At 39.2% G+C, this 22,887-nt stretch overlaps 1 protein-coding gene across 1 annotated transcript; it reads left to right on the forward strand.

Moving 5' to 3' along the window:
* Positions 1-4,156: 4,156 nt before the first annotated feature.
* Positions 4,157-22,149, forward strand: CLDN1 (claudin 1). Its single transcript, XM_066602093.1, has 4 exons — positions 4,157-4,547; positions 16,302-16,466; positions 17,442-17,526; positions 19,581-22,149. The coding sequence occupies exons 1-4, from the start codon at positions 4,325-4,327 to the stop codon at positions 19,741-19,743; spliced, it is 636 nt and encodes a 211-aa protein (XP_066458190.1). The 5' UTR covers positions 4,157-4,324; the 3' UTR covers positions 19,744-22,149.
* Positions 22,150-22,887: the final 738 nt, after the last annotated feature.

Consider the following 22,887-nt stretch of genomic DNA (forward strand, 5'->3'; position numbering starts at 1 on the left):
GACGCTAATTCTTTTGCGCATAGAATTGAATAATCGAGTTGGGACCTATGAACTTTTCCTATTTATGACATAATCAATGCCTGTGCCAAATTTTATGTTTCTCTGACACCAGAAAGTGAAAAAATTACATTCCGCTCGTAAAATTTGGACGCTAATTCTTTTGCGCATAAAATTGAATAATGGAGTTGGGACCCATTAGCTTTTCCTATTTATGACATAATCAATGCTCGTGCCAAATTTCACGTTTCTATGACACCGGAAAGTGAAAAAATTACATTCCGCACGTAAAATTTGGACGCTAATTCTTTTGCGCATAGATGTGAATAATCGAGTTGGGACCTATGAACTTTTCCTATTTATGACATAATCAATGCCTGTGCCAAATTTTATGTTTCTCTGACACCAGAAAGTGAAAAAATTACATTCCGCACGTAAAATTTGGACGCTAATTCTTTTGCGCATAGAATTGAATAATCGAGTTGGGACCCATTAGCTTTTCCTATTTATGTCATAATCAATGCCCGTGCCAAATTTTAAGTTTCTATGACATTGGGAAGTGACAGATTTAGATTATGTATGTAAAATTTCGACGCCAATTCTTTTGCGCTAGAATTGAATAATCGAGTTGGGACCCAATACTATTATTTCCTATTTTGGAGATAATCTATGCTCGTGCCAAAATTCATGTTTCTACGATATCGGGAAGTTGGAGAACTTTTGGCGAGTCAGTCAGTCAGTCAGTGAGTCAGTCAGGGAGTCAGTCAGGGAGTCAGTCAGTGAGTCAGTGAGGGCTTTCAGCTTTATATATATAGATTGCTTTCAGCAATGCTCCTGTGTAACAGCACAGGAGTGAACTTTACTGGGACGTGCTGTAAGGCATCGTTCGTGACACAGTAATACTACTCCAACTGTGTCTCTGATAAGGTAATTGTTGTCTGACTTTGCCTCTACAAACTAACAGTGATCCCCTCTGTGCACCTTCCCTAGGAATTACAGCTTCTCTGAGCATCCCCAAATTAATAGTGATCTCCAATAGTGGTACCTCTGTGTGTTCCCTACCAAGTAATAGTGATCTCTCTGTGCGTCCCTGCCAAAGGGTAATAGGGGTCTCTGTGTATTCTCCCTAAGTATAATAGTGATTCATCTATGTGTTCACACCTCTCCAAAGTAATAGTGGTCCTTCTGTGCATTGCCCCCAAAGAGTCATATTGTTCCCTCTGTGCATCCTCTTCCCCCAGTAATAATGGTATTCTATAAGTCTCAGCCACTTGCCAAGATCATAGTGGGCACTATGTTTGGCCAATTCCCTCCCAAGAATGATAGCAGTCCCTCAAAATGCCCCCAAGAGTAACAGTGGCCCTCTATTCTTTTCCCTCACCCTGGAGAGTAATAGTGGTTCCACTGTGCTCCCCCAAAAGAGTAATAGTGGTCCCTTTGTACGTCAATTTCCTTCCCCCAAGTAATAGCAGTCCATCTATGTTTCTCACCCTCAACTAATAGTTGTCCCTGTGTGCATTTCCTTCAAAAGTAATAGTGGTTCCTAAGGTTGATCCCCCAAGAGTAACATTGGTCATTGTGGGCCCATAGCATCATTAATCTTTTCTATTTGCACAGTGTGGTGCTGGTGCATGGCAGTATGTGCATGCTGCCTCCTCCGGTCTCCTCAATTCCAGCATCTGAGAGCAGTAAAGGAACCAAAGTTGAGGAAAAAGGGGAAGAGGATGTAGACTGCACACACTGCTGTGCACCAGCACCGTGCTGTGCAAAGGGGAAAGATTAGAGATGCAAAGGAACACACAGTAACGTGGGGGTATGCAAGTGGGCATCTTAGGCTTAGAGACCTGGTTGTAATTGGGGCCACTATAGCTACACCAGTATCTTATGCACAATATTTTCAGGTGAACATCCCATTCACTGGAATATTGTACAATCTAAACTTTACAAAATCCAGGTTTATTACACTTAGCAACATTCTTCCATCTGTCTTGTTTTATTTCATGGGCAGCCTTTCGACTATTTGAAAATGTCTGACACAGTCAGATTTTCTGCAATGTTTGAAAGGTCATCTGTGACTTTTTTTGGCATTAGCTCAGCACTGCCCATGCTGGACTGTGAACTGTGAAATAACCTACATTGCCGGCAGGAAGGAGACTGCCTGTAAATGTATGTAATGTCACAGGAAGCAGAAGAATTGGGCAGCTGGAAGTGAGGTACCCCACCCTCCAGACTGCAGGAGACAGCAGAAGATAGGGGAGGTGAAGATCTGGTAAGTAGACTGATGGGGGAGGAATAGGTAAGTATGGAACTTTTCTGTTTTAATGACAGAACCCATTTAATGTCTTTAGCTGTAACCGTTTCTACTAAAGCCTATTAATGTGAACTGTATGCGACAAATCAAGTTTATCTCTCTTCTGCTCTTAAAGAATAGAAACAGTTTTGGTTTACTTTACGACGCGACTCCTGGAGTCACTTCCCACTATTTATTCTATTGTCAACATCTGCACTGAGGTACCACACCAAGCACTCCAGATAAGACAGAGGTTGATCCCCCACTTTTGTTTAGTTTTCTACTTTTTAGATTTATTATTTTGCTCGTAATGGGTCCCTACCCATACGCAGACTGGCGTCACGACAAAAACACATCTTCCCCTGCCCAACTCCGCAGGTAGTACGCAGTGAGAACTGCCAAATTTTCCACTCCTGAGCACCATGTCCAGACCATACTTACCGCCTTGCCAGGAGGAGCAGTAGGGCCACCATGACTGCCATCTTAATTTCCCTCGCTGCTTAACCCCTCCTAGGTCTGGTCTGCTGCCCAGTGCATTCTGATCATGATGCAGATGGCCTGCCATTAAAAACAAGAACAGATGCAGCAAATTTTACCTTGACAGTGATATCATGGCGCAGAAAGTTATCTTATCTTAACCCACATCAATAGTCAGGAGTTCTTCAGAGGGGTGCATGTGCAAGTACGCTCGCCGCTATGTAGCATGTTTTTGCATGAACTAGTCCAAAATTGTTTTTTTTTTTTACTTTTTAGACTTTACGCTGGGAAAGAAAACTAGAAAGATAGGTCCCGCCCAATGTTTCTCGCACATATAAAAACTACATATGATAAAGATTGGGCAAGGCCTATTTTTTCTAACACATCATAATATCACGTGAGAAACACGGACATTAAAACAAAACCATGTAAATCAATGGCTACGTTTCGACATATTTTGCGGATGTGCTTTTCACGCCTGCAAAACCTTCCGAAATCATGGCCTTCTGTTTAAGCCATCAAGCTAAAGAGAAATACACCTGTACCTTTCAGCAGAAGCAGAGGGATGGCTTTCACCACACAACTGCTCCTTTGCATATGCCCCAGACAGTAAATGTGTACTTATCTTTTACATGCTCCTGTGCAAATGCCAAATAGCAGAAGACTCTTGCTACAAGCATCTAGCAAAAATACAGGCAACATAGGTAGGGACCTAGAGACCAACAAATTAAGAATATACAGGTGTTTTACCAAAATGCTGGAGTTTTTACCAACGGCACTATGAAAACCTTTACTGTTTCCTAGAAATCCCATGTGAGACTAAAAGTAATCTGATCCTCATAATGTGTCAAACTGTAAAGCTACGAGTGGTGAACCTCAGGATCAGACTGAAACAAACATTGTTCTCATACTTTGCATATTTACATTTGTAGCATTTTATCTGTCTGTAAATTCAGGTTTTGGATAAACCCATAATAACATACTATAAATCCTTACAATAGGTTTCATCGCTTCAAAACAACTAGATAATAATTCTACCCAAGCAACTATTATTTATACAGCAGAAGCCTGTGTAGTGAAGGTCTGATTCATCTATTTTCCATGGTATTGTTCTAGCTGTTTATACATTTCTATATACTATTCTTGTCTCTGTATGGAAAACACCTGGCTTAGCAAATATCTATTATGGATTAAATGCAAAACAATGACTTCAGGGCTGAAATGAGCAAAGCCACTAACCCCAGGCAATTCGGAGAAAACATGTGGTATCACAAGTAGCCGTGGGAGGTGATGGAGGAAGGATCATGCAATGGGAGTGATTACCCTCTGGATGCTGTTGTTTTAACATTGTCCTCCACTAGGAGAACTTCTGGAGAGAGTTTAAATAAGACTGACAGGCATAACAGTGTGCATTTAGTTATTGGACTCTTCAGCAGCTCATCAACTCTCTTTAAATAAGTTCTAGAATAGGTAGACATTGTGTCCAGAGCAGTTTTCTCTAGTTGAATTATCTTAGAGGAAATCATTTATTTTTACTCCACACTATATTTATTATAGAAGATGGCCAATTCAGGTTTACAGTTGTTAGGATTTGCTTTGGCTTGTGTAGGGTGGATTGGTTTTATAGTGGCAACAGCTATTCCTCAATGGAAGATGTCATCTTTTGCTGGAGACGCCATCATTACAGCACAAGTGACCTATGAAGGGCTGTGGATGTCCTGCGTCATGCAGAGCACAGGGCAAATGCAATGCAAATCATATGATTCTTTGCTGAAATTGGATAGTAAGTACAATTATGCTAAGTTTGAATTTGACTTTTTCTGAAAACTTAAAATTAGTTATGTGTAATGGTAGCTCTATCTATCTATCTATCTATCTATCTATCTATCTATCTATCTATCTATCTATCTATCTCATATCTATCTATCTATCTATCTATCTATCTCATATCTATCTATCTGTCTCATATCTATCTATCTATCTATCTATCTATCTATCTATCTATCTATCTATCTATCTATCTATCTATCTCATATCTATCTATCTATCTATCTATCTATCATCTATCTATCTATCTATCTATCTCATATCTATCTATCTATCTATCTATCTATCTCATATCTATCTATCTATATCTATCTATCTATCGCATATCTATCTGATATCTATTTCACAAATGGTCACCTAATTCATTAATTCACCTGATGCCCTTGTAATATAATTGTGAGTCTAAAGCGCCATTAATTCTGTATGTATGAAAATGGGGTTTAAGAACAATGTAAAAGATAAAAATTAGTCCAATAAACTGTATGAGTGACAGACTGATACAGGGTGCGACCCTGCCCTGTGGTTAAATCTACAAGGCAAGGAATGAGACAGAAGGTGAAGCTAGAAGTTGTTCTTATGATAGTGTGGCGGCAGTAGAGTTTATTCTAGGTTGTAGGCTTCTCTGCATAGGTAGGTTTTTAGTTTACTAGTTTTCAATAGTGGGGAAGTCTGATCATTAGGGGAAGTGAGTTGTAGAGTATCAGGGATGCACAGCAGTCTCGGAGCTGGTTATATGATGAGCAGTCTAGAGGAGAGCAGAAAAAGAGGTCTTTTGTGGACTGAAGATTATGTATGGGGAGGTATCCAGAGATGTGGATTAAAGAAATGGGTTACAGAGAGCTTTATATGTCAATGGTAATATTTTGAACTGTATTCTTTGGAAAATGGACATCCAGTGAGAAGATTAGCAGACGGGAGAGGCAGAGGAGTAATGAGGAAGGAGGTGGATTAGTCATTCAGCAGAGTTGAGGGTGGATTGAAGGAGTGCAATAGTGTTGAATGGGAGACCACAGAGAAGGGCTTGGCAGTAGTGTAGGTGGGAAATGGTGAGGGCATGCACTAGCAAATGAGAAATATTGAATTTATGGAAAATGTACTACCACTATTACTTGTACTAGTACTTGTTTACTAAGTCATTCACATGAAACATAACAGTATTCTTATCTGCAAACCCTCATGATTTATCATGTGAACTAGTAAAGAGTATGCTTCAGGTTACTGACAGACATATCAGGCATGTACAGTAAGCAAACATATGGATTTACACATACTAACTTGTGTATGATATATTAACTCAATAACAACCACATATGGTTCTTGTTCATTGACTGTGAAAATCATGACCTCATATTACTGTTTAGGTCAATGGATATTCTTAGGATCCATTTGCTTGTTCTTTGACTTTTCTTGAGAGTTTTACTGTTTGACTTTTATGGTTAAAACTTAATTGGGGGCTCTATACATTTACCATAGAGAAACGTTCGAAGCCAGACAATTCCACCCACAGAACAGTTCCATATTAAGTCAACTGAGCCAGAGATTGTTGAGAGAGATAAAGGGCTACATGATGCTGTTTCTACAAGAAGCGAAGTCTATCTTCCCTACATGATGTTTAGTTTGGATCACTTGATGACCAGGGGAACATTTTGAGATTGAGTTGTATTACAGATATATTATTATTCAGTCACAGTTAGCTGGCAATTACAAGTTGACAGACTACAGAACTGTCCCACTTAGATCGTATTGATCTCCACAGGAGTAGTTCAGCTGGAATGAAAGCTGCTTTGGGACATTTTTATTAGATGTTATCCGACTGCACTTGAATTGTATAAATGTTATGTTCTAGACAGTGTTTATTTTATGACATGTAAGTTAAAATTCATTCTGCTGCCCCTCAGGTATACCATTACTACAGGAATGTTGCTATGCCTTATAGGCAAGTAAGGGCAAGTCAAGACATGGGGCCACTTTTCATAGTATGTTGCAAAGGCTATGATGAGCTTAGCTCATTTTAACCAATCACAGATATATACAACTTGTATGGTCTAGTCTGGTGTTCTCAATGTTTAATCTCAGCCTACTTAAAGAAATCAAGACCCTCAAGGGTATGATTATACACTGTGCTATTGAAAGTACATAATGAACACAGAGCAAGCACCCCCAAAAGACATGTGCCCTCTGAAGTAAACATACTACAGGCTGAGAACCTAGGTCTAGTTTATTTGTACTTAAGATGACATCCCACATGACTACTCAACATGACTATAAGAATAAACTTTACTTAACAATGGCTTATTTGTCGCTTCACAGGAGAGTCATAACCAGTTTGAGGCAACATTCCACTAAACATACCCCAGTTTGCCGCAACTTAGTTTTTTCCCCATTCCTCCAGCAGGCTTGCATGCTAGCAAACACTACTCTAATGGGTGTTTGCATGTTTACATTGGGGCCCTACCTACTCCTTATCAGCGGGAGGCACGCTTCAACTGCATGTGGATCTCATGGGGTCAGCTCTTTAAGTTCAGCTGTTCTCTATAGTCTATTGGACCTTGCACACTCAGCAGCATTCATGTAGCAGCTCTTTTGTAGCTCCAGACAGGCTCCGCTGCTTGGCCCCTAGTCATCAGGGCTGATAGCTCCCCTAATTGCTGTCCAGTATGGGGACACGGCTTCCAATACTTCCTCTGCTCGCTGTGTTTGTAGCCTCCTCCCTGTTGCCTTTCACACAGTTGCTGCTGTGCTGCAGTCCCTACACATACAGGAGCTGTGACGCAGCTGATATCCTTATATAGAACACCTGCAGGGCTTCTAGAACATTCCCGAATGTTTGAGGTTGGGGCTTTGCACTTTCAATTAAACCTTTGCTCAACTGTTCGCTTGTGCGAATAAATATTGCATGAATATTCACTTATGACTTTGCATAGTTTTCCCTTACACTCATAGAACAGGTCCTAAGGAGTCCGTGGTTGTGCTTTGCATACTTACCTGGCTTCCCATTCTCCTGCTTTCACCTATGGAAGTCGGTGCATGGGTAGTGCAGCGGACTCGTCTCTGTATGCTGTGTGCGCATACCTATAAAGAGCAGTATATGTGTCCACTGCACTGTCTGCATGCCGACTTCCACGGGTAGCAATGCAGGAACGGGGATCCCGGTAAGTATGTGAAGCACACCCCCTGTTCTCCTCTGGACCTGTCTTATGAGCACCATGACATAAGTTATGGTGCTCATAGGTGATAATAAGCTCCCTTTAAAAAAGCATTTAATTTCAAATTTAAAAAATCACCAATCATGGAGTAGCTCTCCACTGTTTTATAGCTATATATGTAGAAGCTGGGTGATAAACAATTATTCTCACTTATATTTCCACTTTTTTTTTCAAATTCTTGCGGTACGGCGCAAAGTTTCAAAAGCCAGCGAAAGGGAAGAAACTTCCCTAGTTGAGGCGCAACTATGCTCCATACGACCTACGGACATCTGAAACCACCCTGGGAAGGCTATATGACAATCCCATTGAGAACTATTAGGGTGGTTTCACAGAAAGAGCTTTTCAGGGGAAAAAAAAACTTTTAAAAACTTTTTCCTGCACATGGATGGCCTGAGGATATGAAATCTGCAATGTATGCAAGTTATAGGCTGGAATATTATTCAGCAATATTTGATGCCAGTTTCTGGTGTAAATTATAGTAATTCTGATCTCAGTGAGTGGCCACACCTCTACTTCTAAGCCACTCCCACTTGTAAAAAAAAAAGTAGTGGTGGCAGCATTTAAAAAGAAAGTTACACGTTTTTATGCAAAATAGCCATGTGCAAAATTTTGTGACTTTCCTCTTCCACAAAACTATCAGAAGTCACTTGTTAAATCTGCCTCACAGTTTTGTTTTTGCAAAAATGACAGTGTTTTTATTGTAGGCGTTTCTTTGCCAATTTCTTGTGACAAAATTTGTCCAGATATTAGCTGTAGGTTAAAAATAAAATATGAAACACTCTATGATGAACAATGCAGGTTATTGCGCTATTTTTTCTTACTTCTACTGAGTTTTTTGGGTCCATGGCGTTTTTTTCAAAATCACAGCAGGCTCTGGCATTTTAAGATGTTTTCACTATAGGAAAAAAAGGGGCGAAAAAATGTATGTGTGGCCAAGAAACTCCAGCAAGAAAACCACCTGTAACAATGTTGATGGAAAAAAATGAGATTTTTCTAGTATTTTTTGATTTAAAAAATCATGAAAAAATATCACGTGTAAAGGTAACCTTAAGGCCCCCATACACATTAGTTCAGTTGTCTGAACGTGCCAATAACAGCAGGGCTAGGCGACTCTTTAATATGTATAAGGGTGGCTCAACTTTTCTCCTAATATGATGTCAGGGGAAAAAAAGGATCGGGAACAGTGAATTTTAACGCCCAATTCCTTTGTTTCCCGGGGAATAAGCCACCAGAGGTGTCTGGCTACGGCCTAATTCCCTAAAGAAATGGACGCTCACCCAAGCCAAACGTTCGTGTGTATGGGGAAGACGGACAATTGTTCGTCCGACAGTTTTTGTAGGTGTATGGGCAGCTTTTGGGTGATCATTTGTGTTTCTGGCAAGTCTAAACAAGTAAAGAAACAGATTGATAGAATTCTAAATGAGCTGACCGAAAGGAATAATTTATTGGTTTAAATTTATTGTTTTGGGGTTTTTTTTGGCTTCGGGGGACGTGGAGTGGATTTATATGTCTCAGTGTGTACAGAAGTATAGGACAATTTCATATGATGGGGCAATGTAATTCATTCATCATGATAGTAATTCATTCTTAAGGCCCATGCCTTAGACATCTTTATAGATCTTGTGCAACGGTTAATCCATCTGTTCCAAATGTACTTATCAGGGAATGGGTGAAAATTAGCATGTTGAGGATTTGCCTAGTAGTATAGACCGAAGCCTTTGCCTCACAGCTTTCTAATACATCTCTTTATTCTTTTTACTAGGGGACTTGCTAAACAAGAAATATTACAGCAGCCACAGAAGCTGTTGGGCAATTATAAAAATATGGGCAATAAAAGTGTCAGCCTAAAACACTCTTGTATGCATAAAGATTTTATCAGAAGGCCATTAAATCTTAACTGCAGTCTCTGAGGAAACAATCGTCAGGTGTCTTTTTTATCCAGAAAAAGATCAATTTGTGGCCTGAGACATAAAAGTTAAGTTTAATCAAGGGTTACTGATCTTGTTAGAGGCTAAGTTTCATACAACCAAGGTGGCTGATCCACATCTCTCTCGCTAAGTAAGGATTTAACAATGCTGAACACGTCTCCTTTACAGATTGAAGACAAGATCAGACCTGTCATCGTAGTCACCCAGGAGAGCTGCATATTTTCTATAAAACAACTCTCCTCCCAAACATAAAAGACAAGAATTAACAGAATCCCAAACCTTCCCTCTATAACATTCCACTTACAATGTACCGTATTAACCATTTCATTCCAAGCAGAAGATCAAGGGTGGCTACATCGAAGAGCGCCCCCTGTGCGAAAACAGAAGCCGACTCCTTGCTAATAATTCACCATAAAGCATTCTGTTATTGTCCCTTACAGTCTACCAGTATTTGTAACCTATGACATTTATTAGAAGAGATCCTTACATGTAATCTCATAGACTGTAAATAGCTGCTAGCTGGTTTTTAGATAGCAATGGCCACTCTGTACCTACTAGGCACTAGTACCTTGCTATATGATACTGTAGGTCCACTCCTGTCAAGAAGACTATCTCCACACTGATTGCACTTCAGCAACAAGTAAATCAGAGATATTGGCATTGCCATTACTAGACAGCAATGTCATTTTGAGTACCAATGGCTGGTCAAACTACCTTTCACTTCTCCAACTTTACACTTTCCCTTTATATAGTGCTAATATTTCCCAAATGAAACTTCACATTGGTCTGTGCCTAGAGCTCAACTTACTTATGTCAGACAAACATACAAAATAAGAATACTTTTTGGGGGGGATCCAGATGGCTTTGCATTGTACTTTTGAACTGTATCATTGGCAGCAGCAAATCAGTAGTTCCTGTTGATGGCATCTACTGAGTGTTTTAGGTATCTAACAGAATAAAAAGGGTAAGCCACGTTCAAATGAAAGAATTTTGGCTATAGGCAACACATTTTAAAGGGAAATGGTCATCAGGGTCATGCTACCCAAACCACGGCTAGTATGAACCCAGGACAGAAATGCCTGTTGCCCCCATGGGTGTTTTATTTTGGAACATCATGGCATTTCAGAATAAATGCACTTTGAAGTTCAACTCATAGCTGAGCTCTGAGCCACGGGGGCCACACCAGCCTCTACCCACCTGCTACATGAAGAATGACAGCTCTCTTCCCTTCATACAGTGGACAGAGAGAGGCCGGTGTGGCCTGTCTTCATGACTCGGAGCTCAACTTTTAGTCAAACGTCAAAGTGTATTCATTCAGAAATACCGCAGAGTTTCAGAAAAAAACAGCCACGGGAGCAACAAGCATCCCTGCCCCAGTTGATGCTGCCTGTAGTTCAGTGCCTCCATTCAGTGAGTGATCATCGCTCCTATGTGAAACCACTGGAACAAACAACGCCAGGATGGCCATCAGGCTCTTAGGCGCCAAACAGTAGTCCCATGTAAAAGCACCCTTTAATAGAACAAAGAGAAGATAGAAATCTGTATCAGCTTAGAAAACGGTATAAGCTTCCTAAGGAAACTACAGATCTAGTAAAGATTAACGGGCTGTTGAAAACTTGCTGCAACACGTTATCTCAACACAACAACATCCATTGAAAGTTATTAAAAAACAAGAAAAAGTTCTGTGCCACAGTTTAATGCATTAAGTGTCTACATTTGTAGTTGTGGGAAGGCATTTCAAAAAATGTTAAAATAGCGGATTACTCCACCTTTAGCATCTGGTGTATTAAATAGGTATCATGTGCACCAGGAAAGGTGGAGGTGTGTGGGTTCCACCTTATGTCACCATAGACATCCAATATGCAAGAAGGGTCAAAGACACCACCAAATAATTTTTCCAGCGCTGAAATGTCGCTGTTATGTGCTTTTGTGCTTCTTTATAAAACACTGAAATATTTATTTGTCGATGCCTTGTTCTCTTATTGCATATCGTCGTGGTAACTGCAACAGGTCAACCTATTGCAGTCAACAAAGCGATTTACATTCCACCTTTAGTAGCAGCACTTTTAACCAAGCATCAGTAATTTGGTATTAGTCTTACAGATTACAAATACTGAACACCCTCAAATGTAAATGTAGTCACCACAAACGTTCTTCTATATGCCGCAATCAAGAAAAAGAGGGTTGTTGGGACATTATATATATATATATATATATATATATATATATATATATATATATAAATGGACACGGATAAATAAGCCTTTAGGAGGAATAAACTAAGGCTCTGGAAAAAAATCAAACCACAGAGAAACTCATTGGGGCAGATGAACTATTCCAGGTGCGCCATAATTCTGGCATTAGTTGCTTCATGTTTTTGGTGCAAATCATTTTAGACAAGTTTATAAATGATTTACACTAAAAAGAACAAATGTTTGCTCCTTGCTAGACACTTTTCAAAAGTGTCTAAAAAAGGAGGCACAAATTTGTTGAGTTGCAAAGTGCGCCAAATTTAGTACTGATAGGTGACAGTTTCTAGGTTCAAAAAAACTTTTCTAAAGTATATCACAAAGACGCTGTATAAAGTGGGAAACTAAGGTCAAATGTGCCCAAAACTGTGTGAAATGTATCAAACAGCATGCAACACTGTGATAGATTTGAGGCATCTTTGGACTATCTCACTAACTTTATGCTGTCTATGTATAAGACAGCCCTCATAAATTTACTTCATTATCTTCAAAAGGGGAAAGAACACTGGTGAATCGCCTCAGAAGTGACACTTGTGGGAAAGTTATTCCTAAGGAGCAATAACAACTCACACAGGAAGTCACACATCTTATTGGAGGAGTAGCCAAGTAACTGCTGGCTTCTACATATGAGCTAAGGTCATTACTTGTGACCCAAATATAAGAAACAGACTAGGAAAAATGTGATTTAATAGCTAAAATCAAACCTCTACTAAAATATAAAAATAATATAATATAAAAATGATAATATAAAAATAATATCAATACTCCATTCATGTGATGAATACCGAGGTTCCTGTATTCATTTGATAGAATATTGTTTAGACAGTTAAATCAAACCTGGAGGTATCCGAACAGAGCAGATCCCATTATATCTTGCATATTTAAATGAACAATATTTAAGACCAAATACAAAGATAGAACCATGGTGGTGGTACTGTGCTGGCGGAGGAGTGCTGTGCTGCTTTGTGGCCATGATAATTATTTGCTATTGAAGGAAATATGAATTCTGCACTGTGATGTGAAGCATTAATAACAATTGTAAAAGACATTTGATTGCAGATGGTGGAGTAATTAGTTGTAAAGTTTATGGAGGCATGTTTTTTCCAATAAATATAGACATTTAATAGCTTTATACATTATTACAGTAACATTTTAAAAAGATGTAGTGTTCTCTTTTTTCTATCATACTTTCTTTAGAGGTTTTTTTCCCACAACTTAAAATAGCTTCACAGCAACTCTGTCCTTCCTGGTTGCTGCTGACCAGGACATGTGACTGCTACAGCCTATCACTGGCCACAGCAGTGACCTTCTATAGTGATTGGCTGCAGCAGTCACATGTCCTGGTCAGCAGCAACCATGAAGTACAGAGTGGATGCGAAGCAATTTTAAGTTGTGGGAAAACCCCTTTAAAGTTCAGATATATTTAATGTGACAAATATTTTTAGGTGTGGTTAATAGGAAAAAAACAGTAACTGACTATTATTCTTGAAGTCATTTACTGTGAGGTATAAATATCATTTAAACTTTCTTATCCCAGTTATTATGCTGCAATACCATATAGAAATGAATCCTGTACTGCAGTGTATTAGTTTATTGCCTGTCAGTATTTTACTAGCACATATACATGATGGTCTCAGGCTGTTACTGACAACTCATTGAACTGCAAAGTGAAAACCTATGGGGTGACAGAGCTCTCCCCGCTTGCATTAAACAGCTTAGATGGCACAGTTGTATTTCTAATTGTAGGAAAGTCAAATTTTTGGATGTTTCAAGTTGCTCCGATTTTTGAGACTTGAGATTCTATTAAAAATGTAAAACAAATGTCCGAAATCTCAATCAGATACGGGCTGCATAATGAACTGAAAAAAAAGAGAATATGGGTCTTCCTATGTACTTATTTATTTATAACATTACTGGACATGAACAGTTGACTCATCAAATGTAAAACAAAATGTAACTATTTCATTACTAAAAACATTTAATAACTAAATAAAACAGAGAGTTGGCCAAGACTTTGTTACTGTTTTTCTTCATCTCTAAGAAAATGTAATCCAGTGAAAAAAACTTTCATAGACACACAAAGAATACATTAGGGCTGGGTTTCCGTGCATCAGGAGGTAGAAGAATCTTCTGGATGAACTTACAAAGAAAACAGAGTTGAGTTTAAACTTGCTTACAAGATAGAAACGTTGCTACTTTTCAAGTTAGAACTTGGCAGAGAATTCAGAACAGGAAGATTTTCAAAGATGTTATTATGCAGTCACCTAATCTGGGATGTGTAGAGACATAATAACACTGGTCAGCCATGAAAATAATACAGCGTCAGCCAAGCATAATAAATTAGATATAAAGCAATTGTAAAAAATACCAAAACATTAAACTCAACATCCACTGTTATTAATAGCTAAATTGTTTGTATCTACTTGAGGACATGTAAGTAATTGAATATTTGTCGAACATCGTCTTACGGGCAGCCATATGAATAACAGAACAGGATATACTGTATACTACCAGTTTGATCTCTGTGATTAGAGAATCTTAAAGCAACGTGTAGTAAAGGAATATTATAATGTTTGTATACCCCATTACGGAACTCAAGCAGGATGTGACACACAGAGAAGGCTTTTTAGACACCATGTGACTTGTACAGCAAAATTATGAATCATGCCTCTTGCTGTATCATGTTTAATGACACCCAAGGCAATATACTCAGTATACTGTTTGCTACTTCATTATGCAATATAAACACTGGCAGAGAAAAAAAACGTAATCTGTGGTCTGATATTCAAGGAAAATTCACTTTGTTTGCAGGGTGCCTACAGGCATATCTGTGTATGGAGGCACATGGAGTGCCTGTAGCTCCTTACTACAGAGATGAAGGCAGTCCTGTGCCATTATATGGTGCCCCCTGTATAGCTTTGTGTTATATATTCTACCAGAGGCGTAACTTGAAGCTCCTGGACCCCAATGCAAAACCTGTAACAGGCCCCCCAACTATAATGTTTTATTCATAGTACTATGCTCCCTATATGAAGAAGAGAGGCCTTATGGGCCCCCTAAGTCTCCTAGGCACCGGTGCAACCGCATCCCCTATAATAAGGCCCCTGTTAATTCTACCCTAGTAGTATGTTCCTAGGGAAAAATCGCAAGCATCCCAGGATTGTCTCCCTGTTAGATTCAACATGGTAGTGTGTGTGTGAGCTTTTATTCCATCTAAACTCCATTGAGGTTTCACTAGAGTCCAGTATCCCATTGGCTTTAAATCATCCTTATCTCAAGCAATGAGTTCTGATTTGGTCTTCTACATGTTCCTCGCACTGGAGAGCTAGTTTAGCTACCTTGTTACCAATGAAACTGTGTTCACTGGTTGAAAGGGTCTTATGTTTCAGTACGAATATAGAGAAATTATAGTATATTATAAGCTATGCACCCGTCTAAAATATTTTTGGCTTCAAGTCAATCCTCTGTTTAATGGAGCATTTAATGGAGCATAGACTGGATACAATGGCATCTTTTAGTGCTTTTCCACATGAGTGATTTTGGTTCGTTATGTGGCTGTGGCAATCATGGTCGCATATGGGACGAAATAAAACCATTGACTTCAATAGTTTTGGTGTTATTAGCGGTATTCTTGCCTCTTAATAGTACGGATGAGAAAAGATAGGACTTCCCCTATCTTTCTCACATGTAGTTAATACTACACATGGGAAAGATAGAGCAGGATCTATCTTCCCACTGATTTATTGAAACTCATGCAATATGGCATGGAGTTTGAATAGTTCTATAAAAAAAAACATGTTCATGAGCAACTACACTCCATAGCGGCGAGCGGAGTTGCGCTTATGCCCATGTTTTTGCCCTTACTCTGTATGGCTTTTTATCCACTGGATGTAACCAAGTGAAGAACAGATGTCTTGGAGCTGAAATACAAAGTGCATTTGAAAGTTACATAACTTTTCATTACACAATGATTAAGCTTTATTCATATAACACTGGGAGCACATTTTTAATATGTATCATATCAAAAATTTTCATTTTTTGCTGACTGGCTCTTTAGAGCCGTTGTTCAGTAGAGCAATTTACTATACTATTGCCTACCTTCGTCTTTTTGTATCAGTCCTACATGCATCAGGGCCAAAGTGTCTTCCAATATGAGGACTGCACAGAAGAGCATTCCAGGAACAGGCTCCCCGCAGCTTTGTTAATAGGGATTTTGGGATTAGTGGAATGGAATATTGGGATGGTCAGAATTAGAAAAAAAATGTGTCGTGCATACCGTAAGTAACTAACAAATGTCATATACTGACACATTTTATTCTTTATTCAGGCACTATGCAGGCCACACGGGCACTGATGATCTGTGGGATTCTTCTCGGTTTCTTTGCTGCTTGTATTGCTGCAGTAGGAATGAAGTGTCTAACTTGTCTACAAGATGATGAGGTGAAGAAAGCCAAGGTTGGAATCGTAGGCGGGGCTCTCTTCCTTATTGCTGGTAAGAATAATTATATTTTGGTTTACTAAGTAGGATCTTACAGATTAGACAGGCGTATCAAACTTCCAAGTACTTATATATATACATACACACACATTTATATAAATGTATATACATATATACACACAAATGTGAAATGGTGTTCCATCGTGTAGTTTAAATTGGCCCTTAGCTTCGCAGAGTGTATAATTAACACACCTGGTTCCCTCCTGTTGCTGCTGCAATTTGTCCCACTTCTTGTCCACCAGGTTTTCAGACTGCCCAATGTATTGTGTGTAGAGATGAGCGAACGTGCTCATTTAGGACAATTACTCGATCGAGCATCGCTTTTTTTCAAGTAACTGCCTACTCGGGCGAAAGGATTCGGGGGCAGCGGGGGGGAACAGGGGGGAGTGCTCTCTCTCTCTATTTCCCCCCCACTCCCCACCGCAACCCCCCGCTCACTCCCGGCGCCCCCTGAATCTTTTCGCCCGATTAGGCAGTTACTCGAAAAAAGCGATGCTCGATCGAGTAATTGCTCTAAACGAGCACGTTCGCTCATCTCTAATAGTGTGCTTTGCTAATCTGAGACATTTTCCCCATGCTTTCAGGGCAAGAAACCTGCAGGGGAATATAAAGGATGGGTGCAGTGATAATATGATCAGTACTGGTCCATCCAACAGTAGGGAGTACAGTCTGTAACTGGAGGATCAGGCTATGGACAGAGTTTGATTATATAGACATAGGTTTGCACAGGAGCTGTATACACAAACCATAAGACTTTTGTAATCATTTCCAAAGTTGCATTGTTTTTTATCTTATATGTGTACAGGTCTTTACTTATGATGCGCACATCCATAGTCCTTTGTTTACTCATATATCCCTCAAATGACGTATTTACCGTAAATAAAAAGAGTCATAAATCAAAAACTACTGACTTTTATTTATTTCACATTATTACTTGTCTCAACTGAATTATTTCTTCTCTCTCTTTAGGACTTTGTGTTCTTGTTGCAACAGCATGGTATGGACACAAAATCGCTAGAGATTTCTATAATGCATTTACACCAACCAACTCCAGGTATGTTCTCAGCATTTTAATTCATTGTACAACCAGCCTTCTTTTCAGTATATACCGGTATATTTTATATATATCTTCATACGGTATTTGTTTTGAATGCAGTTACGTTTAACAATCAGTACCAATAGAAAAATAGGAATTCTACCCTCCAAATAGAACCTTTCTAATATGCTTGACTATTTGTAGCTATTCCTGTAGTTTGTGAAGACATCTTTGTATGATTTAAAAGCTAACTTATCTTTCTGTATCCATCAAGTACATCAGCAGTGTCAAACTGATTTTCACTGAGGGCCACATCAGCCTTATAGTTGCCTTCAAAGGGCCAATTGTAATTGTATAGTAAGGGCTCTTTCCCCTGAGTGAATTTGTGCAATGTATTACTCTTAAATTTTTTGGCCATGCAATGCGCAGTGAATAGAACCCATTGATTTTAGTGGGTTCGTTCACATGAGCAGATTTTTTCACAATTGCATGAAAAAATACATGGCATGATCGATTTTGGGGCAAATAGGCCATTGAAGTCAATGGATGGGCGCAAGTATGCAGTGAATACGCAGTGAACCTGCACACTGTATATTTGTATATAAGGGTTGTTGATCCAGGGATTATTCTGATTGCCAGATTGGAGTCAGGAAGGATATTTTTCCCTTAAATGAGGAAAAGTGGCTTCTACCTCATTGTTTTTTTTTTGCCTTCCTCTGGATCAACATTGACAGGTAATAGGCTGAACTGGATGGACATGTGTCTTTTTTCGGCCTTACGTACTATTTCAATGTGCCTGTCTGCGTTCTTTTTAGCACGCACAAATATGCAGTGTATTTGCGCACATAAAAACACGCTGGAGTGGTTGAAAAATGCAGGCGTAAGCAACTTTTACGATCAAAATGCACTTACGCCCATGGGAATGAGCCCTAATAGTGGTACCCATAGTGGCCGTAGTTGTAATAGTGACCACCACAGTGGCCACAATAATAGTGACCCTCCATAGTGACCGCAGTAGTAATAGTGACCCCTCTAGTGGCCCCAGTAGTAAGTAACCCCCATAGTGGCCAAAGAAGTTGCAGTGTCCCTTATATTGATTCTGCCTGGACAGAGACCAAACACAACCACCCATTGTTCTCTAACAGCATCCCTACGGGCTTTACATTCACCCTGCTTGCACCACCAGACCGGCGGCAGCAGCCGCTACTGAGTCTGTTACAATCGACTTCTCAACTCTACCTAGATGTCAGAGGTCAAAGACTCTGCACTACGTTGCCGGACCAGAGCTGCAGGCGAGTTGAAGAGAATTATTTAAAATGGATTTTACAGGCAGCTGCACCTGCAATTACTAGCACCAGCCACTATACTGGGCTCGGAGCATTGCTTCTGCTCCAACCCTGATGTGTTCCTGCGGGCTACATAAAATGACATGTATGATGAAAATAATATGAACCCAGGTACTTAGCTCAGATTGTAATTGCTAGAAATCGTATCTTCCTCAGTACTGAGGTGTTTCTTCATGTATCACTTGGACTGAAGCAGTAAGAGATGTTTCACATACAGTTGTTTTTTGCGCTGCTTTGTGGCAGTTTTTCATGTAGCTTTTGAGCCAAAGCCAAGAGTGGATCCAACAGGAAGAAGTATAAGTTCTTCATTTATATTTCCCATTTCTTTTAGATCCATTTCTGGCTTTGGCTCAAAAAAACTGTATAAAACACTGCCAAAAAATGCTGCATGTGAAACTACCCTGCAGGCTGATGTTCCAGTTGTTCCACTCAGATAGTCAGCTAGTCTTATGTATTAAAACTGGCCCATAAGGAAAATAAAAACTCCTGACAGTTCTGATTGATGAGGCATAAGGCACACTGAAATGACAAAGCTGTAGAGGGATGTATCAAGACAGTATCCTATAGAAGATAATGAAATCTGTTGATAGAGAAGGAAGTGTGGCTTGAATCATTTTGCAAGTAGCATGATACGACTTTTCATCCAGATCTCAAATAAAAAATTCTACATATTCCAAATGCAAATACCAGGAAAAAAAGTAATTCCTTTTTTTTGTTCTTTACTAGGTATGAGTTTGGTCCAGCTCTATTTATTGGTTGGGCTGGTGCTGCATTGGCCATTTTGGGAGGTGCTCTTCTGTGCTGCTCTTGCCCAAAAAGAGAAACGTCTTACCCACCATCAAGAGGCTACAACAAGAATGCACCTTCTACAGGAAAAGATTACGTGTAATTCAGAGTGATACTGACTGAATATCTCGTTGGGACTTACCAAAATCACCTGCTACTTTACCAGCAATACAATCCATTATTCTAGTAATTGGATGAAAGTGGTTCAAAACATCTTGGCCTGGAAGTAAAACGATGATAGTTATGAACTTATTAATAGAGTTGTGGTTAAAAGGTCAAAAATGCAAGTATTAGGCAAAGTGAAGTCAAAAACAAAATAGCAAATTCCCTTGATTTTGTCTTTTTAAGGTGTTATATACAACAATAGAGCATAAGGGCTCAGTCACACGAGCTAAAATCGCACCTATACATGCGCTTAAAAATCGACCGTGTGACTGAGCCCTAAGAGAGTAGATAGGGGTATATATAAAAAATGTAAGTATCCGTCATGATAAAGTACTGTACATAGTATTGCCAATTCTGCTTAATGGCCATTAAAATGCATTTCTATATTAATAGCCTACATAGCATCACTAATTGCTGCCCAATACACACATTTATAAGTATTAAGCACTTATACATATCAGACTCTAAAAGGTTATTTTTTTGCATAACGAGGGATTAAGGGATGAACAGCTCATTTGTCATAGTTAAATGGAGCTAAATAACTATTTATTGCATTTAATGAACCACTATGTAAACCAGCAGCCTTACTGCATAACTTGGACTTTATGAACTGGGACCAATAAAACAGAAATATATTTCCCAAGTGTCCAACTGTGCTATATTATGTAATAGTTTTCTTGGAATCAAAGGGGTTGTCCCAGACATTTTGGATTTTCTCTATTTATAGACTGTCCGCAGGATAGGGCATGAATTGATGATCCTCAGGGGTCTGCCACTTGGGATCCCTGCCAAGTGCTGATTGCTGGTGATGCTGTGAGCATGGACAGCACAGGAATCAGATCACACGACCCTAGCACAGCTCCCTGGGTTTGTATTGTAGATACATCTCCCATTGAATTCAATAGCTACCTAGGTCACTGCTCTATGGTCAGCACAGTCTGCTTCCTGCACTGTCAGTTCTGACAGCAGTATAGTGAACCAACTGATCGTCGGGGATCCCAAGCAGTGGACACCTGACGTTCATCAAAAATAATCCAAAAAGTTCTGGAAAACCCTTTAAATGTTGCATGGATTTTAGAAGAGTTCACTCTTCAGTAGTATATATAGAAGATCCCTCAAAACATAGATTAAAGGTACCTGTACACAAGGTGATCATTGGCCGAATAATCACTGGAAACACCAATTTTCAGCGATGGTTATCCAGTGTACACACAGCCAGGGGCAGGGCACCGGCGGGATATCGGTTGGAAGTCATTAGTCACTGAAACAAATCAACTAAACAACAACGTCTCGCTAAGTGTAAACAGGAGTCATTCAATCTTTGAAAGACGGCCCATTTGCATTGCATGGAGAAGGGTGACCGGAAAAGATTTCCAGAGTGCTCTGCCTAATTTATTGAGTGACTGTCGCTCCTGCGCAAAAGTACAGGAGTAAGAGCCATTGGGACAGCTGCCAGGCACTTATGCACCCGACTATTGCGCCATATAAAGGTGCTCTATGATAGTGTCCCCTGGTGCTGATTAGCGCTATCTTGCCCCCAATCGGAGGAATTCATGGTTATATGCTTCCACTTCCTTTACATGATTTTGGGTCAATTCCTCACACCCATGTTTACTAATGTTGCAGGACCTGTGGAGTTTGTGAACCTCATTGCATCCCTTCTTCTCAGGGGCCCTGTAGACTCCCTCAATGGTAATACATTCTTGGCTTTCTTAAAGGACCACTAAAAATAGGAAATGCACAAAATAATAAAAAAATATATCCAAGGACTTGCTACCTTAATCTTGTGTTTTGCTTTGATCTAATTGTGGCTCCTATTGCAATATAAACTGAGAATTGCATAAAGAATTCTTCATATATGTGTTCCAGGAGATCAGCCATGCTCCCATCATCTGATAATACATGAACATATAGGAACCTTGATGTACAAGACCACCCAAATGTCAGGGACCTGCAGCTCCTTATTCATTTTGAATAAGAACTAGTGGTGCAAAACACCATTTCCCAACATGTTCAAAGAACTCTAATCATTTCAGTACAATTACAGTGCATTATCCTTATGGAATATGGTGTATGTGTATATATGACATTGTCTTGCAACTGATAAAAAAATATACATTTCCTTTCTTCAAAGTGTAAATTTGCCATTGTTAGATTTTATAGCATTAGGACTATGTACTGTTTAATGTCAGCATGATACATTTCAAACCACCTAGGAGGCAGAAATGTTCAGGATATCCAAATGTCAAAGGGCTTTGGAGTCAGTGAATGCCCTAATAGAATAGACCTGATTTGTTGAATTTTGTGATTATTTTTTTTAAATAAATGATTTGTTTTTACAATAGCCTAAATGTAGTTTATTTATTTTTTTATTGGGGATGTTATATAACGGTGAAATCTGCAGTAATCGACTTCATGACAAGTGAGATGCTACTAAATTTGCACAGTTTCCACATCAAACTGAAAATCTGCATGGAATCCATGGAAAATTCATGGGTTAAAAAAGGAAATCCGCCTCTAGTATGTAAAAAATTGCTTTGCTTGTTTTTACCTACTGGTGAATTTCCTATAAGTAATCATAATTCCCATGCATGAGACAATAGAGTCTGAAAAACCTTAATGCATATCAGATCTCTATTTCAACCTCCATTGTGTTATGACGTGTCAGTGAAACACTGGCAAACTTCATTTTCATGGGTTTACTCATCTCATCTGTAAACAGGTAGATCAGTAGAGAGACTCATAACAGGTATTCTACAGTGTGGTGTAATTTTAAGGGATTTGGTTCCATTGTCTTTTAAAAGCTTGACTATCACAAAAGTAGTAAAAAGAAAATTAGTAATACGATTATGTAAAGGAAATATTCTTGTAAAGTGGAACTTCACTTGAAAGCAGTGTACTGGCGTGACTACCGCACAACCATTTTTAAGGGAATATGTCACCTATATATATTTTTTTCTTATTAAAACCAGATAGAGACAGATTCTTTTTTTCTAATCTATTTTTATTTTCTGATGGCAATTTTTTTTCTATTTCTTTACATGATTATTGGGGTTACTATGAGCCATAGGAAACTGGTGTT

This window comes from Eleutherodactylus coqui, chromosome 1 (genome assembly GCF_035609145.1).
Source record: "Eleutherodactylus coqui strain aEleCoq1 chromosome 1, aEleCoq1.hap1, whole genome shotgun sequence".
NCBI classification, from domain to species: Eukaryota; Metazoa; Chordata; class Amphibia; order Anura; family Eleutherodactylidae; genus Eleutherodactylus; species Eleutherodactylus coqui.

What these genes read in the sequence shown, in the direction of transcription:
- CLDN1 (XM_066602093.1), top strand. Translation starts at nt 4,325, where the DNA reads ATGGCCAATTCAGGTTTACAGTTGTTAGGATTTGCTTTGGCTTGTGTA. An exon ending in GGCTCTCTTCCTTATTGCTG is followed by an intron (nt 16,467 to 17,441) that starts GTAAGAATAATT and finishes CTCTCTCTTTAG; the next exon opens with GACTTTGTGTTCTTGTTGCA. An exon ending in TTTACACCAACCAACTCCAG is followed by an intron (nt 17,527 to 19,580) that starts GTATGTTCTCAG and finishes GTTCTTTACTAG; the next exon opens with GTATGAGTTTGGTCCAGCTC.